Source organism: Apteryx rowi, unplaced genomic scaffold, assembly GCF_003343035.1.
Source record: "Apteryx rowi isolate R43461 unplaced genomic scaffold, aptRow1 scaffold_225, whole genome shotgun sequence".
NCBI lineage: Eukaryota > Metazoa > Chordata > Aves > Apterygiformes > Apterygidae > Apteryx > Apteryx rowi.
Window position 1 is genome coordinate 1,032,717 of NW_020448586.1, and position 26,354 is coordinate 1,059,070.

Sequence of the window (26,354 nt, forward strand, 5' to 3'; positions counted from 1 at the left end):
TCTGATATCAAATGGGGGGCAGTACTCTTGCTTTTTATATTTAATCCCAGATTTCTCTGTCATGAATCAGCAACATGCCTCTTGCCAGTTGAAAATAACAGTATGCATCAAATTATATGTAGCATTGTTGATGCTTCAGTGCATTGACATCTGTATAATTAGTAACACGGTGTACAGGAAACATAAAATGACATTTTATGTACACAAACAGATAATCATAGATCAATTTTAGCAGCCTGCAGCACTGTTACCTCATGCTTCATGCTAATTGACATGGTTAGGCAACAGCAGTTAATAGGTCCTAGCTGGCTGGTTCCAACGCTACAGTTACCAATAAATCTTCAAAGGGTGTTATTAGGATAAAATCTTTACTATATTCCCAGTAATACAGTGCTTTACATTACTGAAACTAATAATTTGAAAATGCTGTCATTTAAACATGAAATTTTTGTGTTTTCTGCCCTTAAATACATTTTATATCATCAGACATCAGAACTATCTTGTTTTCTGGTTCTCATAGCACACTGAGCCTGGCTGGCAACCCTGCTGGGAGAGCTTTGTCAAAAACAAAAAGTTTTCGCTGAAATTTTAGTTTTAATAAACAGAATTCAGTCCACAATAAGTTTTGTAACATTACTTGGGGCCTATTGTACTTGTAAGTGCTTCTCTGAAACATATCTGTAACAGATACAAAACTCTGAGAAATTAACAAGGAGGAATAAGAATTTGATTGCCTCCGTAAGGATTACATCACATAATCACTGCAGTTTGCATGAAAAATGGAAAAGGGAATATTTTATCCTGTTTAAAACATTCATATATAATGCAAAGGATTGAATCTCATTCTACAGACCTGCCAGATAAACCTTTTGGACTCGTAGATAGAGCAGATTTCCTGCAAAACAAATCTACAAGCCCTGACAGTTCTAGATATATTTTTTTAACTGAAAAGACAGGCTATATCCACATCTTTTTTATGGACTTGTTTGGTTCACTCAAGTTTCTATGAACCACATGCCAGCTGTTAGGTAGTCCAGTTCTATAGATGCCTGTCCTGGGTAGTAAACTAATATTGCTGTATGCTTCATCTCTGTTTTTAGGAGCAGCTTTGGGTTTCATTATTGTGCTTTGTTACAGGAGCCCAGGTTCTCTGCACAGTGTTGCTGATCAAACCTGGTGCCTGGACCCGTAGCCTTGCTAGGATCCTCCGAAAACTAGACCTAGAAAAATTCAGTGTGGTTGGGATGAAACACACAGACCTGGAACCAGACGTTGCCTTAGGACTCCTTTCTTCTGAAATGAAGCAGGTTTGTCAAAAAAAAAAAGTCAGATCTATGATTATACTTGGGTTTAGCATGAGGAAATGTGATAGGTGTTGAATAATCCATTCCTGGAAAAAACAGAAATTCCCTTCCAGGATTTCTGCCTATTGTCAGAGGTGAGCTATACAGAATCAGATCTGCCCTGGTATCAGACACAAAGAAAGCTGATGTGACAACCCTTTCTTTTATTGCCTGGTATAAAGAAACACACCAGGTTTCTCTAAAAGAAAAGTTCTGAAGGTATGGGAAATACAGACCCCCCCGCAATGCGTTTAGTCGCTAATTTACAATGCTGGTTCTTAATTGTGAAGCAGATGTCCGTTGTTTCTTCCCCACGGTCCTTCCAGGCAGGGCACCTCCAGGAGGGTACCACACTCCCCACACGTGTGCCTGGCTTTCCTTCCGTGCATTTAAACCTGGAAGCTGGGAAACACTCTTAGCGCCACCAGAGCATATATACCTCTGGAGCCCTGTTATGTTTTGATATTATATTACATATACAGCTGAATCTCTGTTCCAGAAGCATGTGTTCACAAGTCCTTAAAAATGACCTGCATAGAGAGAAAACTGGGCTGCTGTCATTTCCCTTGTCTAATAGACAATAAAGAGGATTTTTAAAGCGTGGGGTATTACAGCTTTTTTAGCTAAAAATAGATTTATGTTTCTGTTCTTTTACAATACCAGAAATTCATTTTTGCCCAACGTGAAAGATTCTATGGTGACAGGAAATCTAGTGTAAAGATACTGTAAAAGCCAGGAAACTGAAAGCTGAGCATTTTAGGAGTTAGATTTTTTTTCTTGAAAAAATCTTTCTTATTTAATTGTTTCCATGAAGAAATTTAACCAATTCACTTCTACAGAGAACAAGTCTTTATAATAGATACTGCTCTTGGGTTAAGCTGGGAGAGTTTATGCCAAATATCACAGAATTTTTTAATAGTCTTCCAGAAGAAGACAGGAAGGCAGTGCTCTAACATAACCAGCAATGAGGAAAAAGGAATACTTTCTGCATGATAGCAAACAAATGGGGCACAAACATCTGATTTTTAAATATTTACAAATCACTGGTAAGAGGGATGCGGTGGCTATTAGAGTTGCTGGGGAAGCGCTTTACAATACACTCTTTTAATCATATGACTAAAAAGAAAAATTATTAGTTGATCATCTGAAACAAAAACATTAAAAAAATCCATTGTTTACCCCAAGAAGTAATGTGTGTGTACACACACACACACACACACACACACACATATATATGCAGGGTAAATTTGTGCATATATACACACACTCATATATATGCAGGATAAATTTGGAGAGAGGTTGTTTCATGAATTTTTTTTTTTACTTGTTTTTGGATTTCTCTAGCACACTAGAGCAGCTGGTGAGCACTGATACAGTTTCTTTGAAGAACTGGTGACTAATGAGTTTAAAAATTACAGAGCATTGTTTTTTTGTTCATGGAAAAAAAGCAGGTTTTGAAAGTGAGAAAACAGAGATAATAGACTGCCTTTGGGAAGCGGGAATGGACAGTAGGAAATGCTTTCTGCTGAACAGAGGCTCCTCCTCATTTGTAGCACGTGTCTGAAAGTCTTTCACTCATGAGGGCTGAAAAGGGCTCAGCTCCCCAAGTAAGTAGGTAGATTTTCAAAAAGCCTCAGCATGCGTCATGGGCTGCGTTATTTTGAAAATACGACTGTAAGTTTTACAGTGGCAGCTTGTGGGGGCAGAACCTTTCTTCACAGCTGAACTTCATAAAAGCATTTAAATGGGAGCAGTGTTCATTGTAGACCTGTTTCTCAGTCTAGGGGACAATTGGATAAAATGCTGTTTTTCAAATGGGGCTCTTAAGAAGGAGACAAACTGCTGAGTATAGCAGCTCCTGTTGAAGAACATGGAGCCAGTGTGTCAAATCCTTCTAGAAATTCAGTCCAGCATTTTCTACCTCCTTCTCAGCTTGAGCCTGATCCAAAATCCACTGAAATCTCTAGAAAAGTCCCATGTGCTCTGCAATATGCCCCTTCCAGTTGCTTTTAGGTACATAATACTTAATAGCAGATTTTGGTTTTATTCACTGATCACAAGACTACCTAGCATCCCCTTCCTCTTTCAAATGTATTATTTACATGCATGTTGACAAATATCCCCAGCAACATGATTGCAGAAATGTGATTCCTTTTCCATCTTAAATATTAACTTTCATTTTCTAAGAAGCCTTTGGCCTGTGGCATACAATAAATAATGGATTGGTCTGCTATTTGCTGAGGTTATCTAATCACAAGAGCCACAATAATACTTTTTTTCTGAAGATTAAGAATAATAATAAAAATAACGGTCAACTAAATGGAGCTGACAGGCCTCACCATGATCTGATAGCCTTTGGACTGTGAGAGGGGACGGCTCCCAGGGGGAGTGCTGCCTGTAGAGGTTGTACCTCCTTTCTGCGCTTACCAGCAGATTCACAGTTGTGACTGCTGGCTAGAAAGTTTGATTTTAACATAGGACCTGATCATTGCTTTAGGGATTACCTGCTATGATTGCTTGTGGTAGCGGGTCACTGGACTCAATAACTTGATGGATTCCCTCCAGTCCTGTCCTGTGATTCTAACTGCAGAGGCTGAAGGACAGTTCTGCTGCTTTTTAATCCTGTTAGTCCTCCAGAGCTGGTGCCCAGCCAGAACCTCCTCTGTGTGCATCAGCAGAACTGCTCGCTGAATTCCAGTCCGCTGCACATGTGCAGTCCCGCTGCATCAGCAAGGACAGGATTTGAAGACAGTGTGGAGGCAGGATGTAAATAAGGGCATCATTTGGCTGGTAGAGTCTAGACTGGATGTGAGGATGTATCGGAAAGAAATCACCTTGACTCACTGACACCATCAGGAGCAGATAGAAACAACATGGTCTCTGACTCAGTCTACACATTTGCTGGGGAACAACTGAAAGACAAGAAACAGAGAAAATAGTTTTGTTACATAAATCTAAAAGCACTGTTCAAAAGCTTTGGAACAAAATAATTTTCTTTTTTTTTTTAACATTCTTTCTAACAGAAATGATATTGTTTAACTTTTGCTTTCGCAGCTGTTTCTGACATGGAGTCAAATGAATGTTGATATGTTACATCCAGTGCTTTTGAAACTTTTCTGAAATTGTCCTCACTATTTTTCAGCTCCCAAAGAAAAATCCTGGTGACTATTAGATTAGTGGATTATATGTGTATTTTTTAAAATAACAAACATTTTCAACAAAAAATGGGTTTGCTTTATATTGTACAGAACAGAAATAACTTCAAAAATTTGCAGTGCATTATGACATGCTTTATCCACATCTAAACAATGTTCTCTTATCACAGTACAGCCTGTGAAACATTTCTGTACATTTTTCATGGGCAATCATGCAATATAAGTGATATTGCAAAGGTTTCCTTTGTCCTATATTTCCATGAGACAGGAGGATTGGTAAGTATCACAACTTGTATCACAACTCTTACATAACAAATCAGCTGAAGAATGGAGCTGTCTCATGGATCATTTTGCATTTTCAGGTGCAGCAGGAAAACATCAGGATTGAGCCAATGGTTTTCAATTTAAAACCTACTTAGGAATGCAGTTTGGGAGGAATATGAGTGAGAACAGATTCGGGTCAAAGTCAGCGGATGGTTTCATATGATAAAAACAGAGGCTGTCTTGAAGTATATTATTTCCATATTTTTAAATAAAATGGTAGGATTTTCTTTTGGAAATGTTTTTATCTCGACAATTGCAATACTCTGGTGCTTTTAAAAGATGAAAGAAAGAGGGGAGTGAAAACCTTTAGGGCTGAATGAAGTGATTCAGCTGAATCAAACAGGGTTTTATCCCCATCTTTTCATTTCTTGAAAAAATGAAATAATTAAATAACCATGGTTTGGTTCAGCCAACAAGCTGAATATGCTGTTGTCTGAAAGCTGTATAGAACATACAGCACTGGCCTGGAGCTTCTCTGCAGCACAGGTGTTGCTGAACTTTTCCACGTGGAGCATAGGGAGGCAGAGCTGGGCTGCTCCTGCCACCTTTTAAAATACAGGGGGCAGGAAGAGGCAGCCTGCAGCTGCTATGCTGGACACCCTGTCATTACCCTCGGTGGAAACCTGTGCAACAAGCCTGGCTTTCCAAGGATTTCCTTAAAGAAAATAGTCAGTAGGACCTTGGCTGCTTTGCTGTCCCTTGGCAGCCTTCTGCCCTGGGCACCTGCTGCCTTTCCCTGTGCTTTTCACTCATTATATCGCTCTCTGGCCTACAAATTGGTCTCTTGTTGCTGGCACAGTGGTTGCCAGTTATTATAATCGCTCATCCTTAGTTGAAATCAAGATCCCAGAGTGTTGTGAGCTGCACAACTGCACGAGAAACATCTCTGCCCAGGAGTGTTTACAGGCTGAATGGACAACACTTGGAAAAGAAACCAAGTCAGAGAAATTTGCCATGGAGCACACAGTACATTAGGGACAAAGTCTGGAGGGCAAATGGTTTTCTTTCAGCCCCTGTCAAGTGCCCTATCCTGAGCCTCCTTGTTTTGAGCTCACTGTTTCTGTAGTCCTGACCCTAACTAGTGTATGAAATCATACTACACTCTAGAGGCTGGGATCTAGCAGTAGGGCAAGGAGGTCCTTCCTTTTGTGAATTCAAAAAGAAAAGTTCTGGTATTTTTAATCTTTCATTTTATATCAGCAGAAGAATTAAACATACCTCCTTATTCCAGAGTATTCTTGACTCTGAACATATTGCTGTTGTCCATTGCTTCTACTCTATCCATATGTCACATGGATGGAAATGCAAAAAGAAAAGGGTATTTTGCAAATGAGAGGTTCAGTAGTAGAAAAGTTTGCACCTGCTCAATCCCGAGCCTGCATCTCTCATGCGGACTGCCCACCATCAGCAGAGCATGTTTTACACTGAGCCTTAAAAGCAGTTGCAAAACTTTTGAACCTGCAGCCCTCTGTGCATATTGGATGCTGAAGAGGACACCTGCCAAGTACTTCAGGTCACCCATGGTTTTGCACTGTCACACATTTGGACCAAGCCTTTCCTCAGTCTCAGCCCTGTAAATGCTGATCTGGTAACACTGGTGCTGAAACCCTTTTGCGTGGCTCCTCTGCACTGGAGGTTACACCACTCTCGCCTTTGAGCTGCTAGTACTGCTGCCAGCATCAGTATAGGTGTCATCTCCCACTACTTGCATCGCAACTGGATGAAAGCAAACCATATACTGTGGAACGTAGCCACTCTCTTTTCTTTCCAGTTTCTAACTCCATCCATCCTTTCATAAAGCCATCCAAACTGTATCCAGTGGCACTGTCTTCTGGAGGTAGCACAGGGAACCCTGCAGGGACATGTGAGCCAACAAGGGAGACTACTTCTGCTTTTCAAAGTCCTGCAGTGGGGCTGAGCCCAACCCTTAATCATTCAGAGGAAGAGCAACACTGTCATGGATTGGCTCAATCAAGTTGTAATCTCCCCCTATTCCTGCAGTTAGGAGCCTTGCTGGCAGCACTGGTGATCTGTTAGTGTCCACAAATTCATAGGTCTTAGGACTAGAACAGACCATTACAGATACGTGGTCTTACATTTTGCATAAGCTATACTAGAGAACCTGCCTTCTTTTCCTTGACACTAGTCCAAGTCGGTGTGATTAATCACGAGGCAAGGAAGGAGATTCTCTCCTAAGAGAAGTGCTTCTTTTAAATGCCATGATATCTGCCATGGTATTTTCCTAAAAAAAGAGAAGTTCAGTGCAGAGAACCATTTATGAGGAAAACATTCTTTGTCCCATTAAATGAGACAGCAATAGCTGAGACTGTCTAGCCCGGATACGGATATAAACTTCTGTGCTTCAAAGTGATGTCTGATCACAAATTGCTTTAGGTCAGGAAGAAACTTCCCCTATGGGCAATTTGCAAGTTGCTCATTATGGTCTTCCTTGCACCTTTCTCTGTACCCCCTAAGGGAAAGAGTCCTTAGTCTGAGCTCTTGTCCCTGTTGTTGGGGTGATTCCCATGTGTGGTGTAACTCTTCTTTTCAATAAGTAGGTCAAAGCTTTGTAAAGCCGGTTGAGATAGACAGAGGATAATGTTCTATTCTAACACAAACTAACAAATTTCTGTAACACGGTATTAGTAGCTGCTACATTCCTGAAGCAGAGAAGGCATCAAAAGTTTCTAATGAAGTGTTTAGAGGTGTCATGTTTCCAATTATGTGTCTTCAGTGTGCAATTATGTAAGCCTAAAAATGATTTCAGCACATCCTTTGATCCCATGATTGATCAATAGCATTTTCACTCTTCCTGAGCAGGTTATGACGCACCCTTCTCTCTCCACTATAGACAATTGTTCAGTCCTTAGAAGGTCTCCATGTTGCAGAAGCCACTGAGAATTTTTTAAGATTTCCTTTGAAGAGAACTTTAGAACAAACTGTAGTAGCCAATCCATGGTAGTGATGGCTCTTGTAGAATAGATTATAGGCAATATTCAGCTGATATTCTTAGAATTGCCTTGTGGGCACCATGCAGAATTTTTCAGAAAGTAATCTCCCTTCTTGGTATCTCTCTTCTTCATTGTGATCATAGCAGCAATGTCTGATTCTTTTCATTCATCTCTAAGATCTTTAATCACTGACAATACTTCCATGAACAATTTAGAAGTGTTCTAAGAAAAGAACCAAGCTTGCTGTTTCACATAATCGGAGGTTGTTATGTGTTATAGTATTGCTGTCTCTACTATGCTTTTCCCGAGAAAATACTGTGATCTTTAAACAGAGCACTTTCTCCAGGTGAGAAGATGAGAATAATAGCTAACTGCAGAGTAGCAATTTATGTGTTCTTATCCGCTGCAAATGAACTCCACCTCTGGTGCCTAGCATACGTAGATACACAGAACATGTCACAGCACAAGACTTTTCTGTCTTTTAGAAATAGGTTTTTGTTTTCTTTCTTACCAAAGAATTTTAGGAAATTACTGCTGAAACTGTACGTGTAACAACCACCACTGGCTGATCTAAGACCCAGAGGACTGAAATCGTGAGCTACCATGACTACGGTACAAGCTCAACACCCAACTTTCTTTAGCTCTCTGTGGACCTAGGGTAGGAACTGGGCCTCCTATTACCTGGTGAATGTCACACACAAATACTGGCTCACTGGCTATAGCATATGCTCTGGAAGCTATGCCTGCAGAGACTATTAGCATATATATTAAGAGGAGAGAAAACAAGGAATAATGACAGATGCGTTTGCTTCAAACAGGGATGGATCTAGCCAAAGAAAGGCTGGCATGTACCCAGCACTCACCAGCACTGATTATTTTAACCTGTTCCCTTTCCATTATTTCTTTTCAGGATCCTGCTGTTTTAGAAGCTCATTGTACCTACCTTACCTCAGGCTCTGCCCTTGTGCTGTGTCTTCAGAGACCAAATGCTGTGAAGAAGCTGCTAGATTTACTGGGGCCAGAGGATCCTAAGCTAGCCCAAGCACTAGACCCATTCCTCTGGAGGGCTCAGTATGGCATCAACACTGTCCAAAATGGATTTTATGGTAGGTTTTTGTAGAAGAAGTCTGGAGGCTCAGATATACCAATGGAAAAAAATACCTAATGTTCTGTTACCTCCAGCATTGTCAGTACAGGTCTAGCTTTCTCAGGCAGTAGAGACCGTTACTCCCTAGAAAGCTTTCATTGTTTTCTTGGTGGCTGAGCTGAATATGTCTCAAGCTATGAAATATTCTCCCAGAAGATAAATAAAAAGGCTTCTTCCCAGAACAGTCCCAGATCTGTCTTCCACCAGAACAGACTTTCCTTTGGTCTCTTGACTGCTTGGTCACTTTGTAATTGTCCCCAAGCACCCATCTGCCTTCTCTCTGTTTGTGAGTTTCCTCCTGATAATTTCATAAGCCACTGGCCAACTGCAGGCAGGTTTCACAGAGGGGTAAAAGACTCCATGATACTGAGCTCCTGTAAGGTCTCAGAAAATTAGTGACTGGGTAGAGAGAGATGACCAAAAAGTGCTCTCGCTGAGGAAAAGCAGGTAAACTCAGCTGTTTTCCATTCTGACAGTCACTTGCCAGCTGGCAGATCAGCACAGACATACCAGCTAGTCAGCATCCTCAGTGCAGTGAGCCAGTCACAGATCATGTTCCTGCCTGCCCAGCAGCAGGCAGAGGAAATGGGAGGGAGCTAGGATGTTGCAGTGTGTATGTTGGGTGGGTGGGTTGGGAGATGAGAGATAGCTGGGAGTATGGGGGTGGGGGGGAAGGATGGGGAAAATGGGAAGTATTGCTGGAGAAAGGGGTGTATGGAGAACCAAGAGTATTGCAAGAGGGGACCTGGGCTGTTGCCATAAGGAGGAGTGAAGGATGTAAGTCAAAAATTCTAAGTGTCATTAATTCACTGCTTATTAAATAATTTGTTTTTCTTCAGTGTGGTGCTGGTTGTACTGTAGCTACAGGAATATAACAATGATAAGATCAGTAGTTTCTAAAAATGTAGGTGAGCTAGCAGGAACAGTATGCCTTCAGGTTCCAGAAGAACTTTTCTTTCAAGATACATTGGATTAATTAGCTTTTTCTACTTTATTCTGTGCTATCAAATCACCCCCTTTTTCATCCCTATCAAATGGTCTTTTCAGGAGAATCAGTAGGGAATAAAGTATCCACCATGTACCGCCTGGGGAAATGAATCAGCCCCTTGATGTAGAATCTCTTTTTGTCAAATCTGATCATAATACTTAGGACCAAGAATAAACCTAGAGAGATCTTTCACCATGATTATTTACAGGACCTTATTCATGAGAGTGACTGAAGAGCAGGATCTACCTTCACAAAAGAAATGCTCAGGGCTGTTCAACCAATACTATTCCACTACCAGACCCTGCTTCTTTTGCTCTTAAGGATTAATGGGTTGTGTATCCAGGTTTTTTTGAGACTGAGAACTCATCAGTGAAGGCTAAGAACGACTAACATATATCCAAAACTTAATATACCTGTTCTAGGACTAGAGCACCCTTAGCATAACTCAGTTAAAGACTATTTTATATTAACAAAGGAGGTTTAGTCTCATCCTGTCTTTCAAGGGAGGTCACAGAGTGTTCACTGTTTTAGAAAAACCCTCAGATCCCTGCTTCCTTCCAAGATGGGACTGGCACACAGATGAGTTAGTTGGGAACCGGCCATTTGTATGCACCTGCCCCCTGAGACCAGATTACGTGTTAGTATGTCAGAGCCAGCTCGATGGTTGGCTCACAAAGCTGTCATTACACGCATACCAGGGAAAGGTTGTGAAAGGGATGCAGCTGTAGCTAATGCACTCAATAATTCAAACTGAAGAGAGAATCTGGACTAGCCCGCTATACCAAGAAGTCTGTCCTTAAGGAAAGGAGTGTTCATAACCCCTTGCACCTCAAAGAGCTTGTCTTCCAGTAAGGGAGGAACATCTGTAGACAAGTAAAGCAGCAGGAGCTTAATTATTGCATGAGCAATCATCTGGTGGACTGTGGAAGAACATCTTTTTTTCCTAGAAGGGAATACCAAGTTCCTTCAGTTTTGCCCCAAATGAGGGAGACCTCTGGCAGATGCCTTCTTGCTGAAGTGAAGCAAACTCTAGCTGTGTGTTTTTCTCCCAAAGGGACTAGGGAAATTCAAGTAAGATGAAGACCAAATTCCAATGATACAGTCGAACCAAGTAATGTAGTTTCAGTACTCTGAGAATCAGCTGCAGAGGTAAAGCTGCACTTCTCCCATCTCTTTTGGGCCTTATGAAATCAATGTATAATACTTTTTCTTGAACACAAAGAGCTCTTATACATGCATCTTATACAAACTTATACCTGGCACAAAGTGAATGTAAAATGTTGCTCTTCTGCTCTGGAAGCATTTGTGCCCTATTTGCAGTGGCATCGCTGATTTACACAATGGAAGATTTGACATAAAGGTACATAAAGGATATAGAATGACTTATACACTGGTGACATACACAATCTTAGGATTGTAAACTACTGCATTAAGGACTCTGTCTGTACAATACCTAGAATTATGAGGTCCCAAACATGGCTGACTGGTCTAAGAGCAGTATGGCATGATTTTTTGAATGTGTAGCCGGCAGAAGTAATAATATTTTAGAGGATATTTGCCTTTTGTGTATTTGTATCCCAGGAACATGGATCTGTGCCAGCACATTGACAATCTGTCTGAACTCCAGTTATATAGGAATAACTTTTCCTTCTCTAACGTTTTCCACCCACAAATCTGAAAACATTTGGAGTAAAGCTTTATAACACTGTAGCTTTACAGAGAAATATTCAGACGCAAAGCCTGGAGGGACCGCTCAAGTCACTGAGTTCAGTTAATTCTCTCACAGGCAGCCCATCATATATTCCCTTTCAGAAGCATTCACCCCTACTGGATGGTTGTTCCAGAACTTCACTTCTCTGATGGCTAGAAATCTTCTTACATTTTCAAACTTAAATATATTCATATCCAGTTTGGATGCATTTATTCTTGTGTCAATCCCTATGTTTTAATTTTAAGTAGTTCTTTTTCTTCTCTGGCCTTTTCCGCCTTGAGGTATTTATGGACAGAAATCAGATTCCTTGTTAGCTTTTTTATGTTGGGCTAAACAAGCCAAGATCTTTTAGTTTTAACTCTTCAAATGATTCACTTTTCCTTCCCTGATCCTCACATTCCTTCCCTTTGCCTGTTCCATGCTGAATTTACCTTTTGTGACCACAGGTGAACAGAATAATATACTGCTATAAGCAGTGTCTGTACTAATTCTGATTTCTGTTACTCTGTTGTAAATTGGAGCCACCAGCATATTTGGGACTTCCATTATTGTTACTAAGCACATTTGTTTTACTAACTAGTAGTTCCTTCCCATTCAGTAAGACCAGCCTGATGTGATCCAGAAGCATGGGAACAACGATGGGGGGCTCGGAGCTGGTCTTCAAGAGTTTCACAGGCTCCTTAACAAGATTCCCTTGACAACACTGTTAGGAAATAGAAGGAGTCTTGTTTACATGAAGAACAAACTGAGCAATAATAGGGTGGAATCAAAATACCAAGAAGACAATGGATGTATTCTAAATATAATGGTTTTAAATGTTTGCTATTACTGTACAGAACAGCTGACCTTTAAAGCAATTACTTCAGTAAGTTGCACATCATCAGTCTCTCAAGAAGATGAGTGTGAGTCTAGAGAATGTTTAATTCATGGCCTGAGAGAATCTTCTCATTGTATTTATCTCTCAGGCTCCAAATCCTATCAAATAGCTGTCCGGGATATGAAGCTGTTTTTCCCAGAGGGGCTGTGCTGCGCTGACTGTCAGACATTAGAAGAAGAAGAGGTAGGAGTCTGCCCTTTCCTGGAAAGTATCCTGCTGTGTCAGAGCAATGGCTTTGGCCCTGCTATCCCATGACTTGGGCCCTCTTACGCTTTAAATAATGCTTTCTTGCTGTGTTTCACCAACTGCCAACTTTTTCTTCTGTAGATGTTCCTACCAGGGAGTGCTAACTTTGTATTGACCCAGACGATCTCAGTGGAAATGAGTGCTTTTTCGGATTTGTTTGTTCAGTAACCTGTGCTGCGGATTCAGGAGGGCTCAGAGCTGATGCTTTAGAACCAAAGTTCCCAGACTGAGTCAATGTTGTTCTGGCAGCCAGTCGTGGGGAGGGACAGCAACGTCATTGCCAGTTGTTAAGACACAGTTGGCCCAGAGGCTGGTTTTTATCAGCTTTTTTCATATAGCATTCAGGAACTGAGGTGAAGTAAGGCAGCTGATACTGTAACCCACTGGATACCAAATGTCTCCCAGAGTCTGCATACATCCCTGCACTCACAGCAGGAACCGCTGCCACGCTATGTGGAAATGGTGCTGTCCCATGTGCTCTGCCAGGAGAGGTGTCCTAAAAGGAAGCACCAGTCCACAGCACTGGAAAGGATGGAGCTGACTCATGTAAGACATGTCATGGTATAAAGTACAGGCCCAGTTTATAGAGCTGCTGGGTGCCTGCATCTTTCCCTGCTCTCAGTTAGAGGCATAAAGACTCAGGATCTTGCCCCTTGGCTTGTATTATAGGCAGCACTGAGAAGCCTACTAGCACTGGTGTAGCCGCCTCTAGCTCTTCCTGCTCTTCAGACTATGTGGATGCTAGTCTCTGATTCCAGACTTCAAACCGCCATAATTTGCCGATGACTAAAATGAAACAGTAAGTCTTTCCTTTTCAAGGAGTTTTGCATTTCAATTTGCCAGTTCATTCAGAGACAGTCTGGGAACCACTCTGCACCAGTGAGGCGCTGGATAAAGATGTCAAAGACGCTCAAAGTCCTTGAGTTTCTGGCCTTGAAGATCTAGGGACAGAGACTTTAGAAGGGTGTCAGGATGCAGGACCTTTAAAAGGATAACAAGGTGCCATGCTGAATTAAGCCCTGATAAAGGGGAATGCACACAAAATGTTCTTGTAACTCCAGACAGACAGGTGTTTTCTAGGCTGGCAATTACAGGAGTACACAACTCCTTCACAGCTTGCCTGAATCAATACTTGAGAAGTGTTACCTTCCTGATTAGGTAATGGTGTTCACATGACTTGCTTCTCTCTCCTTCCCTTCCCTCCTGCAGATCTATAACCTGAAACGTGACCCCATAGTTGGTTTGGAAATCAACAAGCAGCGCAAGATCATAAAACGTAAAACAAGAGGGCAACTCAATTTATCGGGCTCTGAGCAACCATGTGATCTTGGTAAGGAAATGTGTAACTCTTATTGTAGATTGAGACTGTTATTGATTAATTGGACAGCAAGACAAACCATCTGGAGGCAGCAAGATTTGGTATTGATGTCCTTTCAGATGACAGAGACAATTCTGAGCTGGAAAGAACAGCTCCAGTGGAGTCCAGCCATTTAACCATTTGACTGCTGGGCCTTCTTTCTACTGCCCATGTTTTCTTGGGTTTAAATACAGGGCTGTTCGGAAGTGCTGACCTGATTTCCTGCAGAAAAAAAAGTACTGTCACACAGATAATTCTCTGCTGAACTTTTATGATATGTTTCAACACCAGCTTGGTCACTATGGTTTCCATGTCCGTCCAAAGCCTGCCACAGAAGAGGCCAGGACACCACAGTGATGGAGGCATTGTAAGACCTTTTGTTCTGTGCGTAGATAAATAACATTTATGCAGGGAGTGCTTTTTGGCAATGTGGACGTCTATGTCTTGGGAACTGGACTGAGATCTCATTCAGTTCCCACTAGCTGCTGAACAGCTGCCAGCTCAAATTGACTTCCAGTTAGTTGTGGCCTGAATTTGATTCGAAGTTGTGGCTTCAGCAAGCCTGTAAACCATTTGGTTCCCTCAGATGCCTGCAGCTTCTCCGGGCCTTGCCTGTTGATTTTACTGGATAGGCACGTATATGAGAGAGGCTTTGCTGCAACCCCTTTTATGTCAGGAGGTGAAACTCAAACATGGATGCTTCCATGTTGGGATTTTGTTGATTGATCCCAACCCTTTATAACCAAGCAGTGGCCAGGTAATATATCCATGCACTATTGACTAGGGAGCAGACGTGTTTGGAATTGGATCTTTTTCATTCCTGTAGCTTGAGTTCTGAAGTGACTGGCAAGCAGAAGGGTGGGCGTCTAAGAAAATGTTCCTGTGCTACAACCATTCACTACAGTTCGTATTCCCCATCACTAAAGCCACAAGACTGTTTTAGACTGGCAGAAGAGCACAATAAAAATGCTACAGAATTACAGACCGTTACCTCCCACCTTGAACCCTTAGTGATACAGCGCCTTTGGGAGTTGATCCCATTACCACCAGGTGCACAAGACAGCACATGCAGAAATGCAAGAAGGGTGGTGGTAAGTCATGACCTTTGTCTCTGCCTTAATAAGAGCGTGGCTGCCTGGTAGCCACCAAGTTACTCTTGCACAGAGCTCCCTGAAGGACTTTTCCCAAGGTAACCATCAATGGGTTATTTCCATTATCTATTGGCTTTGGACTATGCCCTACACATGCTCCGTGAGCCTGACAAAAATCATGTGTAAGGCTATATCTTCTCAGACAAGCTCATTTTCTTACATTGCACACTAATACATCAGGGACTGACTGCATGAAAGTTTAAGGCTTAACTGTTGCACATGGTGAAGGGTGAGGCCTATCTCACAACATTACTTACATTCCCAAGCCATTATATGAGCACTGAAACAAGACACTGCTGATTGCATGTACGTAACAGCAGCTTTTTTGAGATGGCCAGGCTGCTCTGCACACGAGCATATGACCTTCTCATCTGCGTAACTGCGGAGATGTGGTCACATCATTGTGTTTCCTGTCTGGTGTGTCAGCTCAAGCTGTGTTCAGAGGACAAAAGCTGCAGGAAGAGGAGACTTCCACATGTTCCCAGTCCAATCTGTCCTCTGTTGCTATTGCTGACAGGCAGAGTATTTCCCCCGACAGGTGCTGCACAATGGGAAAGGACCAGGCCTGTGGCACAAGTCTGCTATGACTGAAGCACTTCTTGATTTTGGAAGAGATTGCAAGTGAAAAAAGTAATAAAGAGCTAGTTGTGGAGAGGTGACAAGCATTCTGCAAGCTTTGTACAGCCTAGTCTTGGGAGCAGATCTCATGATCTACGTCCATAATTTCCTGCTTCATGAGAACCTCTTATGTTTTTGCTTTGAAGATGGCTAAGCAGAGTGAAAAGGAAACCAGTGCACAGCCCTGATGTGTTAGTGCCTAAGAAAACGTTTTTCAGAGAGTTACTGTCTTGGGAAAGCAAGTACACATGATCTCTGAATTGTCAGGCACAATATAGTAAGCGCCTCCAGCGAGCCAGACGCATCATTCACATTATGGTCTCATCTTGAACACTAGAGGTAGCTCTTGCACACAGGAAACCTCTCCCTTCAGCAAATAATTATCACAAAGCTTCTGCCTAATAGACAGATAGATTTGTCATAGGGAAAATATGAAATACATTAAATCTTATGAATGCTAATCAGAATTACATTTTGGATTATAAAAGCAGCTGGATTAACAGATTTCTTTGCTTGGAAGAAATTAAATGGAATAGTATCTCCTGTAGCAAATCAGCAGCTGTCCTTGTCTGACTCTTGAAATGGGGTCACTACTGCTGCCTTGTGATCTCCAGATACGTACACGTAGGCATACAGCAGTTTGACAGTTTGGGATGAGCAGTCACATCTGCAAACATCCCCAACAATGTAACAGTGCCTGAATATCTGATCTTCCACTTATTTGTCTGTGGCAGGGAAGAATTATTTAGAGGGCTAGCAGCTGAAGGGGTAGATATAAAACAACCATCTGTTGTGTTTTGATCTTTTCCCATCAGACCTGCCATGGCTTGATACCCTCTGCCAAACCACTTGCCTCATACTGCCTGGGATAATCCTGCGGGGTTCAGAGCACCCGCCTTATGTTGAACTGCTCGATCAGCTTATTGGCAGAGATTTCACAGTGACTGGGGTGCGGCTCACTGTCCTGGATGCACCACAAGCTCATTGCATCTCTGAGACGTTAAGCAGGACAAAGTGCAGTGTTGCAGCAAAGGTAGGAAATAGCTGGAGCTGTGCTTTGCTTCTTTCCCCAAGAAAGAAGAGCTGTCTTAATGCAGTGCTGTGCTAAGGTACCCACACCAGCTCTGAGCAAACTAGCTTTGGTAGCAGTATTAGCAGAGCACTGCATCTGAACTGTAGTACCACTCATAAGTAATTTGGGCAGAGTGCCTTGCTAACTAGTCCCAACCTTGTGTTCCTATACTTCTGCAAGCTCATTGACACCTAACCTTGACATCATTACATGCAAGCATACCCTTAGTTTGAATGACACCTCCCTATTAAACCTTTCGCTCCATTCACCTATCAGTGCACAGTTGCTACTATTATGTATGTTAGGCTGTTGTATCCTGTCTTGTTCTTCCAGATAAATACAGTTTCTGTTTCCCTTTCCGTAATCACACCCCATTAATCCTCTTCCACAATGATACATAACTCTTCCACTTTTTGGACTGTGCCCTAGACTTCTGGGCAGAGATTTTGTTTCACCTCTCCATTAGTCAGTGATGACAACTCAAGCCATGGTCCACAACAGGGTTTAAGCAAGTGCCCAAACTAAGCATGAGATGTACTTCTGAGGTCAGCAGGTGCATTGCTTTACATGAGCAGAATATCTGGCCCAAACTATTTTTCTCTTTGCACTTGGTCTAGAAGAAACCCTCCATTTCAGGAACCTGACTAGAGCAAAGCAGTAAGGTATAATATGCGAGAAGGTGCTGTCAAGAGCACAGAGTAAACAACAGAGGAAACAACTGCTTATGCTGGAAGTAGCTATCAATGAAGGGCTGTCAGAGGCGCACAGCAGTCCCTCTGAAAAAATACAGGCAAACATCTGTGTTTCCAGTCCTTCAGTTATAAGAGTCTTAGGTGTTACCTATAATAAGAGCAGGTCAGATCTTTTCAGATTGTGATTTTCTAAACTGACAGTATCCCTTTGAAGTATATCTCTATAGAATAGCAATTACATCTAGCATCCAATTAGTCTAAGCACTAGTTTGTTCCCCTGTGGTTCCCCTGAGGATGCCATCCCTCTGCACACAGGAATGTGCACAGCTCTCTAGGAAGGACAAAGGGAAGCAGCATGTTGTAAGCAGAGCCAAGGCAGTGGCACCGCTCAGCTGGCGATGGAAACGCTTCCTCTTGTCAGAGATTAATTCCTCTGGGCAGAGCTGGCGTGTTTCCAGAAGGCCTGGTGTTGCTGAGCCAAAGGTGAACATTACATCATTTGCTTTCCCTTGCCGGAAGGGAGATGGGTTCCTTCGAGTAAGAAGCATTCCAGCTACAGTATCTCAGACATTTACAGTTGTTATCTGTGTTCCTGCTTCCAGCAGACTTACTGGCTGAATAACACACCTAAGAAACCTGCTCATTTTCACTCTGAGAGAGGGAACAGGAATAATGGTATGCCATAGGAGCAGGATGCCTAACAGTTCAGACGTAATACTCTTTCAGTTTGAAGGAGTCTGTTGCAGCATGTCTTTCAGCCCCTCACACAGTACACAAGCATTTATCTATGCTGTCAGCAGCTCATCAGTGAGGCTTACAGACTTATTTAAATGGATATCAACACCAAAGCTCTGTTCTTCCCTCTCTTACAGTGTTCCCTCTTAATGGATGGCTTGTGTCTGGTGTTAGCAGCACAGCGAGACAATGCAGTCGTTTGCTTTGACTCCCTGCTGGACAGGTAAGTGAGGACAGTATCACTTTAACAGCACTTTTTCACCACTATCTCAACCCCCTATCAGAGAGCTTGTGATCTGAGCAAGGGCAGCCAAGCCTTCTTCTCTGTAATTCACTTCCAGTTTAGATTCTCATGAGGTTAGGTGCCTCTCAAAGACAACCCATGCTTCATAAGTTACATTTTTTCTGGTGCATCAATACCTCGGAGTCTTGCCCAGTTTGGAAGTCACATGTTCCATACTCAGGACCCTAAGTAGTGGCTTATGGTGTTTGTCAAAAACTCAGTGTGTCTGTGAGACTTGGCAGCATGGTTCCACAGATACAGGGAAATCTCTGAAGTAAAAGCTCACATTGGGAATAGACCTGCTGAATCGATGAAATTCCTAGGAGAAATATCTTAGCAGATTTTATGTTTGCTATGAAAAAAAATACTTAAGCACCAGAGAGCAAAGTCAAAAACCAGCCTCTTAAATAAATCACCAGAAATGCTGGGTAGAGGATTTATAAGCCTGATAAAACAAACAGAACCCCTCTATGGGGACTGATTAGTGGAATAGAATGATTATCAGGCTAATTAACCCACTTGCCCCAAGAGGGAAGGTTTCCTTGTAGGAGGGGCTGGTATTTGGCAATGTGATGTGCAATTCATGCACATGGTTTCCTCTGTGAAAGGAAGCCAAGATGTGTTTTCAGACACATCCAGCATGGAACAGTCCTATAGCCACACTGATAAGGCTGTCATGACTTTGGCTGTTCCCTCTGAAGGACTTCCAGACAGCACCATCATTGTGACAAGAGTAGGAACTCAAGGATGCTAGAGTTTACAAGCATCAAGGCGATCAAATCCGAGCATCAGTTGGTCACACCGTGGAGTTCCTGCACTTTGATCAATTTTTATGGTGCTTGGTCACAAGGCCACAGTGAGGACAGGGAGATGGAACAAATACCATAAGTAACTTTTCAAAAAGGTTTTTAAGCTTATGTCAACTTTTAGACATTGCTCGCATTCATTTAAAATCTCACACTTGGGAGCCATGTCCCAAACCTCCTACCCAACAAGTTACAGCACTGAGCGGAAGCAAAAAGCAAGTTACCTAATAACTTTTTAGTGAGTTTTCTTCCACCTTTTCTCTGATTTATAGGAAAAGAGGATCTGTCAGAAATCCCAAAGATCACTGCTGAAGGAGGGAGAGTGCCTGTCAGCAGAGCTGGGACCAGATACAGAATCCCCCAGCTCTTTATTTTTCCTAGACTTTTGTTCATCAGAGTCAGGGATGCTGCATAGCAAAATCCATCTGCAACATAGTGCTTACCAGTACTGTAGGTTTAACTTGATAGACTTCAAGACTGCCAGTCCCAAGGCAACACACCCAGAGCAAACACTGCGGTGGCTTCTCGCTGCTGCTTAGTGAGCCGTGGGGTTGAGGAGTAAATGGGGAGGAATAGGTGTGGACACTGCCAGTCTCAGCTGTCTCTCACCCCTCATCCTGGTCTATGCAAGTGCAGCTGTGTACAACTCAAAAACTTTCTTGCCAAACTCCAAAATATGTGTGCATAAACTATGGCTGTTAGGAGGCACTCCCAAATGGCGAGTTCCGCTCTGCCTCTTACCCCGCTGCCAGAACTGGTGATTGTGCAGCCTTTTAAAAATAGCCTTACAAAAAATATTATTTGTCTTCATGATTAATGGTGCCTGTGGAAGGGAGAGGCAGCAAGGTGTGCCCAAGGATGGGGAGGAGGAGAAGCAGCGATTCTCAGCTAGAGCAATTTAAGCCAGCAGTGAGATCATACCCTTACTGCATCGCGCAAGCCATCATGGTGTTCAAAATCAACTTTGCAAATATCTTCGAAAACCCAGCCTGACTTCGCTGGTGTCTCATAAGGACACTTCATGCTAAGACATCTTCATTGCCTAGCTTATAAACAGTTCAAATTAACATGTAAGGTTAATTACTCTTATGACTCCATCAACAGGAGCCACGTGACCTTTCTTGCACTAAATAAATCTCTGTATATTTGTTTCACTTCTATTGCCCTGGTCCAGGATTCCAATAATATCGCAGACTCTGGCCTGCATTTCCACTGTGTTGCTGAAGCACCACTGTGAGGGACTGTTTTATGGCCCTGGGAGTTGATTCCCAGCTGAGCCATATTACTTAGGCTTTGTGCCACAAGGAGAAACATTGCCATGTGTATGGAAGCCTGGACAGGGTGTCAGAGATGGGCGGTGATGAGAAGCAGGAATCGGGTGTTGAGAGGAACGATGTAGGCACTGCTACCGTAACTGCTGGTAGTTCAGAGCCTGTTAAAGCTTTCCTAAGCCAACTCTATCAGTGGCACATCAAGGAGAGACATTCACTCACTGGAGAATGTGCTGCGCAGAACAGTTGCCTTAAAGACAGGCACAGACCCTCGTAACTGTAGAGAGATTATTGTTCATGGATAGCAGTGCCCACTCCATCCATTCTCTGGACATGTATGAAGGGATTATTTCTGCTCCAAAGGGCAAGAAGAATAGAGTGGGGGACAAAATTTATGCAGGTGGGGGCACAAAAGCAGCCTGTGAGCTTGACTGACTGCAAAGAGTGGAGCCAAAGCAGGAATCTGGGATAATCTGGGAGAGTGCCAAGGCTAACTCACAGGGCTGAGTGAAGTAAATGTTTGAAGGAGGTGAGGGGAAGCTGAAACACAGCCTAAGAGCAGTAGGGACCCAGGGGAAGAATCCAAAGACGGAAGTGACACAGTCCTATCCACAGACAAGGAGTAATGATTTGAGACTTACCTTTCTTGTTCTGTCAGCATCCAGTTGCCTGGATCTCCAGTGTTAAGCATTTGAATTTCCCCTGTCATAACTTGTTTTTAAAGCCAGATTTCCTAGCTGCAGGGTGGCAGAGGGAAGAATTTATAAGTAGATTCAAAGCAGCTACTGGAAGAAAGGCATGCTCTGCTTTTTATGCTTCTTGCATGACATGCTCGATTTAGTTACCTTACTAAGTGACACTGATTTAATAGTGATCACACCAGAACTTGTTCCTCTATGGTTATTTGAGCTTTTTAAAAATAATGGCTTTACTTGAAGATGCTCATAAGACTGTTAGGACTTAACTGTATAGTGCACAGTCTTTAAGAGTTCACCTAGTTAACATCGTACTGAACACAGTAAACAGGGATTGACTAAAGCACACCGACAGCCTAGCTGTTTCAGAAGCAAATCGGAGTGTAGGCTAGGCCTTGTACCTTCCCATTTTTTGAGAATGTAGTGCAATCAGAACAAAAGTCAAGTGATTAGGAACTTTGCTGGATGTTATGCTATCTGATGAAACATTCTTACCAAGTGTTAATTGCTGTCAGTGGGGAGTGACGTTATTCCTAGAGGAAGCTTATCTCTGGGTGCAAATTTGTACAGTGCTTCAGAGTGGAAGGAGGTGTAGAAATCAAAAAATGAACACACACGATGTAAAATCCTGGAGCTGTTGAAAACCGCTGAAGGGAAAACTGTTGCCAAGCACAATACCTGCTTATGGGAGCAGGGAGTGGTTTCCAAAGTATCTGGAGAGTTTTCAAGCCTGAGACTCTGACTGTGGATGGAGTTAGTTACAAAGGCAATTTTGAGATTTGTGTCTTGCCTTTTAATTTCTCTTGAATACCTCTTGTGGTCAGTTCATGTGTGACTTCCGTGAGCTTGAGAGTGGTCAGAGCTAAACAAGGACTAGTGAAGCAGACCTGCTGCTGAGGGCAGCTCAGAAAGCCCTGCGTTTGTTTTGGGGGGGGAAAGCACACAGATCATCTTTGCTGAGAAAACGGCTCTTGCACAGAGCTTAAATCTCTAGAGGTAGGTATATTTCCCACTGCCCCAGAGACCCGCTTATGCAACAGGTCATTACTGTTTGTTTGAAAGCTTATATTTTAAGAATCCAAATCCATTTATACAAAGCTTTGTAAAACCCAGGATTTATCTGTGTAAAGAAGTTCGGTAACAGATGCACATGGCCAGAGCTGCTGGCACAGAACCTAACCCTCCTCAAAGCTAGGTCATCTGTAGTGTCTAACGGCTTAGATGGCAAAGTAACACTTACTTCCATTTTTCTTTACCCGCAGTGTTTGTTGGCAGAAGCAGTCGGTACTGGACACTGTGCAGCATCTCCTCTATCCCCAAAATAAGAAGCAGGCAAGTAAAGAAGTTTATGGTACAAATACATGTACTTTGTGCTCCCATGATGAATGAAGCTTGTCAAAATAGGTTGTGTTTTTAAAGAAAATTTCAACTTGCACAAGACAGAGGTGGTGCCTCGTGGCAGCCCCTAGCCTTGACTCATACTGAGAGCCCAGCACATGGTGGAAGGTGGGACCAAAAGCCAGTCAAACTGTATCTTCCACATGACACCAGGAGCACTATTTTGAATCAAAATATTTGGAGGTTTTGGTAAAGATTCAATATTTTCCATAGAAGTCTGTTACTTTTTATGAAGAATCAACACTTAGTAAAATTTTTGTGATATTTGTCAAAAAGAAGTGACAGAAAATGTTCATTCAGCCCTACTGCAAAGCTGGCACATGTCCTGTGTTCTAGAAGTCGTGTTTCAGGAGCCCAAGTCCAAATGGAGGAAGAGAAGTTAACTCATTAGCTATTCCACTGTTGGGCTAGCTGAATATTTTCTCAGTAGCTTATCCCAGAGAAGGAAACATTAAGCTCCGGGTTCTTAAAGCCATTTGGTCACTTAAGGGGAATAAACTGCACAAATACTTTTAAAACTCTAGCTGTAATCATCAAAGTTCAGTACAAACCAAACAAGAGACTTGGAGACAGGAGGCAGTGCCTGAAGAGGTAGGACTAGGAGTTGTAGAAGACTTGGTGCAGAATTAAAAATGGTAACAAGTAGACAAGCCTCTCCTTTAGATTCCTTTTGCTCCCCAAGAAAATGCAGCAGGAGAGTTAGATGTGTTTGTAATATCATATAAGATAACAGAGCTGCTGCCTTCAGCACCAGTGTTCTAAGGATTGGGCCTTAAAAGACATAGGGCCCTCTTTGAGATCCATGTTCCTACTCGTAAACCAGGCCAAACTACCCCAAACTTCCCCAAAGTTGTACAGCTGCTGTTTGCAGCAACTTTCGCCAAGGCACAGTAAAATTCCCCAGGAGTTTAGCTGGGATTGTGTGGGATGCAGTGCCTGGGAAGGTCCGCATGCACAACTCTGGGAGAGCTGCAGGGCTGTCATAGCACAGTGCTTACTGCTGCCAAGGTGCCCGTCTGTTGCCAAGTAATGTGACAGGGCAGCAACTCTAGGCTGTCTTCTGATTTGCTTTGAAAAAGACATTTCATATCTCTGGCTGACATAAAATCACTTCTGCTTCATGGCTATGGGAAATTAGCCTATCAGAAAGAGGTTTATGATGCTTTCTGTGGTGGACGAGAGAAAAAGCAAGTATTTTCAGCCCCTCTTCTCCCTGCTCTTAGCAGCCTGCACCACTGCATCAAATCCCTCTGGCTTTGGTGGAAGCAGGGGCTATTCACAGCAGTTCATGGTTTAGACCATCAGCCTAATCCCTGAGAGGAGAAAGCGATGCCTCACCATTTTGCAGTCAAATCAGAAAACAGCTTCTGGGATAGTGGTGGGTGCAGCATTTCTCATTTGTTGGTTACCAGAAGCACAGCAGAAAGTAATGTGTCTTATTTTCAAGTGGGTCTTTTGCTCCAAAGTTCAGTGTAGATTTAGAAATCCTAAAGCAAAATCTGAGGAGCAAACTCACCAGAGAATGACTGTACCTCAAAGGATGTCTGTAGAAACCATATTTGATCCTCTGGTCTCTTGCTAATGAGTTTACGAAATGTCAGCCAGGCTTTCCAGGTCAGAGCTAATGAGCAACAACATGTTATCAGGCAAAGTTCAGCAGGGTTAAATGAACACAGATTTCAAATCCTCACGGTTTGAGCACGGCTGCAGTATTCACTGGTCTAGTCAAACCATGGAAGTGAAATGGAATTTCATACTTGCTCCCTGTGTGATTAGGGACTAGGCATCACGATGAGAATTCAGCTTTCCAAATGTGGACTATTTCAGTGCTGACGTCTCTGTCCGGGCTAGTTGTTTTGCCTTCTTCTATAGTCATTTAGACTATAGTAAGCACTTCTGCAGCTCATTTCATCTGCCCTATTTGAAATACCGCGTTAGGAGCAGGTGAATTCATGCTCTGGAAGTTCCTCATTCTCTCTGTCTACATAAAGGGCCCCTGGATGGGGAACTCGGATGCAGATCCTTCCACTGCCGTCCGCTAAAGTTTGCTGAAAAGACTTGGCTTGCCCTCACAGATTCCTTAGCAGGACTGCATTTCCAGAAACCAAGCTGGAATCTCCCCAGAGATAACGGAGCTGTCAGGGTGTGCTGTGCTCAAGCAGATGATAGCGCAGGACTGGGACGTCCTGTGGCTAGATGGAGTTTCTCCTCACATGCAGCTCTCCGCACCTTGACTGGGATGAGGCCGCGCGGCTGGGGTGGCTGTTTCTCGGTGACGGTGCAGGATGTAGTACATCACTGACCTGCCACTGTTAGCCACTCAGAGGAGAGAGACGGCACAGTTCCTGCACAGCCATACCTCGCTCACCGTCCCATGGTTGTGCAGTCGCACCTCTGCTGACTGGCAGCACTAATCTTTCTGCTCTGCCTGGAGCCCTCAAGCTCTTACCAGCAGCCACGATGGCTGCTCCAGCATCTCCCTCCCTGCGGAGACAACTGAAACTTGGGAGTGGAGCAGAGCAGCACAGGGGAAAATGCATCCCAAGCACTCTGGGCAAGATCCTCAGCCCCTTAAGAGCAGGCAGAAGGGCTGGAGTGTGGTAAAAGAGTCCTAAAAGCCCAGGGCAGCTATGAAGATAGGCAGTGCTGGCAGAAGGGGAGCCTCAGAGGCTGCGTCAGAGGTACAGACAGGTTATGAAGCCCTTTGCACTAAGCTGGCTCTGAAGCAGCCATGCCAAAGAGCTGCACAGGAGCTGAGTTTGGGAAGGTGAGGCAGAAGCAGCCAAGGGGAGGGAGTTATATTTCCCACTTGGCACTTTGCATGTTGTTGGTTTTCTTCTCTTCCCCGAAAATGTGAATCTTGAGAAGGGCCAAATAGTAATAACTAGCAGACATTTCCCAGCTGTGGGACACTCACAGCCACCTCTGTGCTGGGACTTTTTCAGTCCAGGACACAGTTACCTGATAAAACATCCTCACTATGCTGCCTGCTTGCAGCACACACAAGAAACCTACCTCTGAAAGGAAGAAGTTTGTTGGACATGCACAGAAATCAGAGCTCTCTCCCAACCCCTTTCTTCTTTCCCCCGCAGGCTGAAGAGCTGCTCTGTTGCCTTTTCGACTCCCTGACATCTGACAGCATCCACTACATTGAATCCCAGGATTGCTAGCCAAGATGGTCTAGGCCCCCAGGCAGCCCATGGGTGATGCTATTGTGGGTATCTGTGCAAATGGACATGCCGGGAAATCCCAGCCTCCAAGAGCACTAATATTTGTTTGTCATTAAAATGTCAAACCTTGAGTATGGTATTTGCATCAGTAAGGTAAATGAGACTGGTGGGAGGAAGGGCCAGTGCCTAAGAGCGAATCCTTCTGAACAGTAGCTGTGCTTTCTAGTGGAGTGCATTCAGCAACAATCTGCTTGCATTGCATGGGGCAAGGTTCAGAGCATTCTTCGAGCTGGCAAAAACTTAGGAGGTAAAGAGTAAATGCAGGGGCAGGGGTTAACAGCTGTCTTTCTCTCAGATACTTGGG

The 26,354-nt window shown here is 43.2% G+C and overlaps 1 protein-coding gene across 20 annotated transcripts in view; it reads left to right on the forward strand.

Moving 5' to 3' along the window:
* The window catches only part of CUNH16orf71 (chromosome unknown C16orf71 homolog), a 98,727-nt gene extending 72,606 nt beyond the window's left edge, over positions 1–26,121 (forward strand). For 13 of the 20 annotated variants that reach the window (XM_026065319.1, XM_026065320.1, XM_026065323.1 and 10 more), the window contains 8 exons: positions 1,138–1,307; positions 8,684–8,879; positions 12,585–12,679; positions 13,952–14,072; positions 16,684–16,901; positions 18,505–18,590; positions 22,685–22,754; positions 25,913–26,121. In XM_026065319.1, coding sequence (XP_025921104.1) covers positions 1,138–1,307; positions 8,684–8,879; positions 12,585–12,679; positions 13,952–14,072; positions 16,684–16,901; positions 18,505–18,590; positions 22,685–22,754; positions 25,913–25,990 — 1,034 coding nt within the window. In that variant the 3' untranslated portion in view covers positions 25,991–26,121. The other 7 variants (XR_003253417.1, XR_003253418.1, XM_026065332.1 and 4 more) reach the window with 7 other exon arrangements.
* The last annotated feature ends 233 nt before the right edge of the window (positions 26,122–26,354 follow it).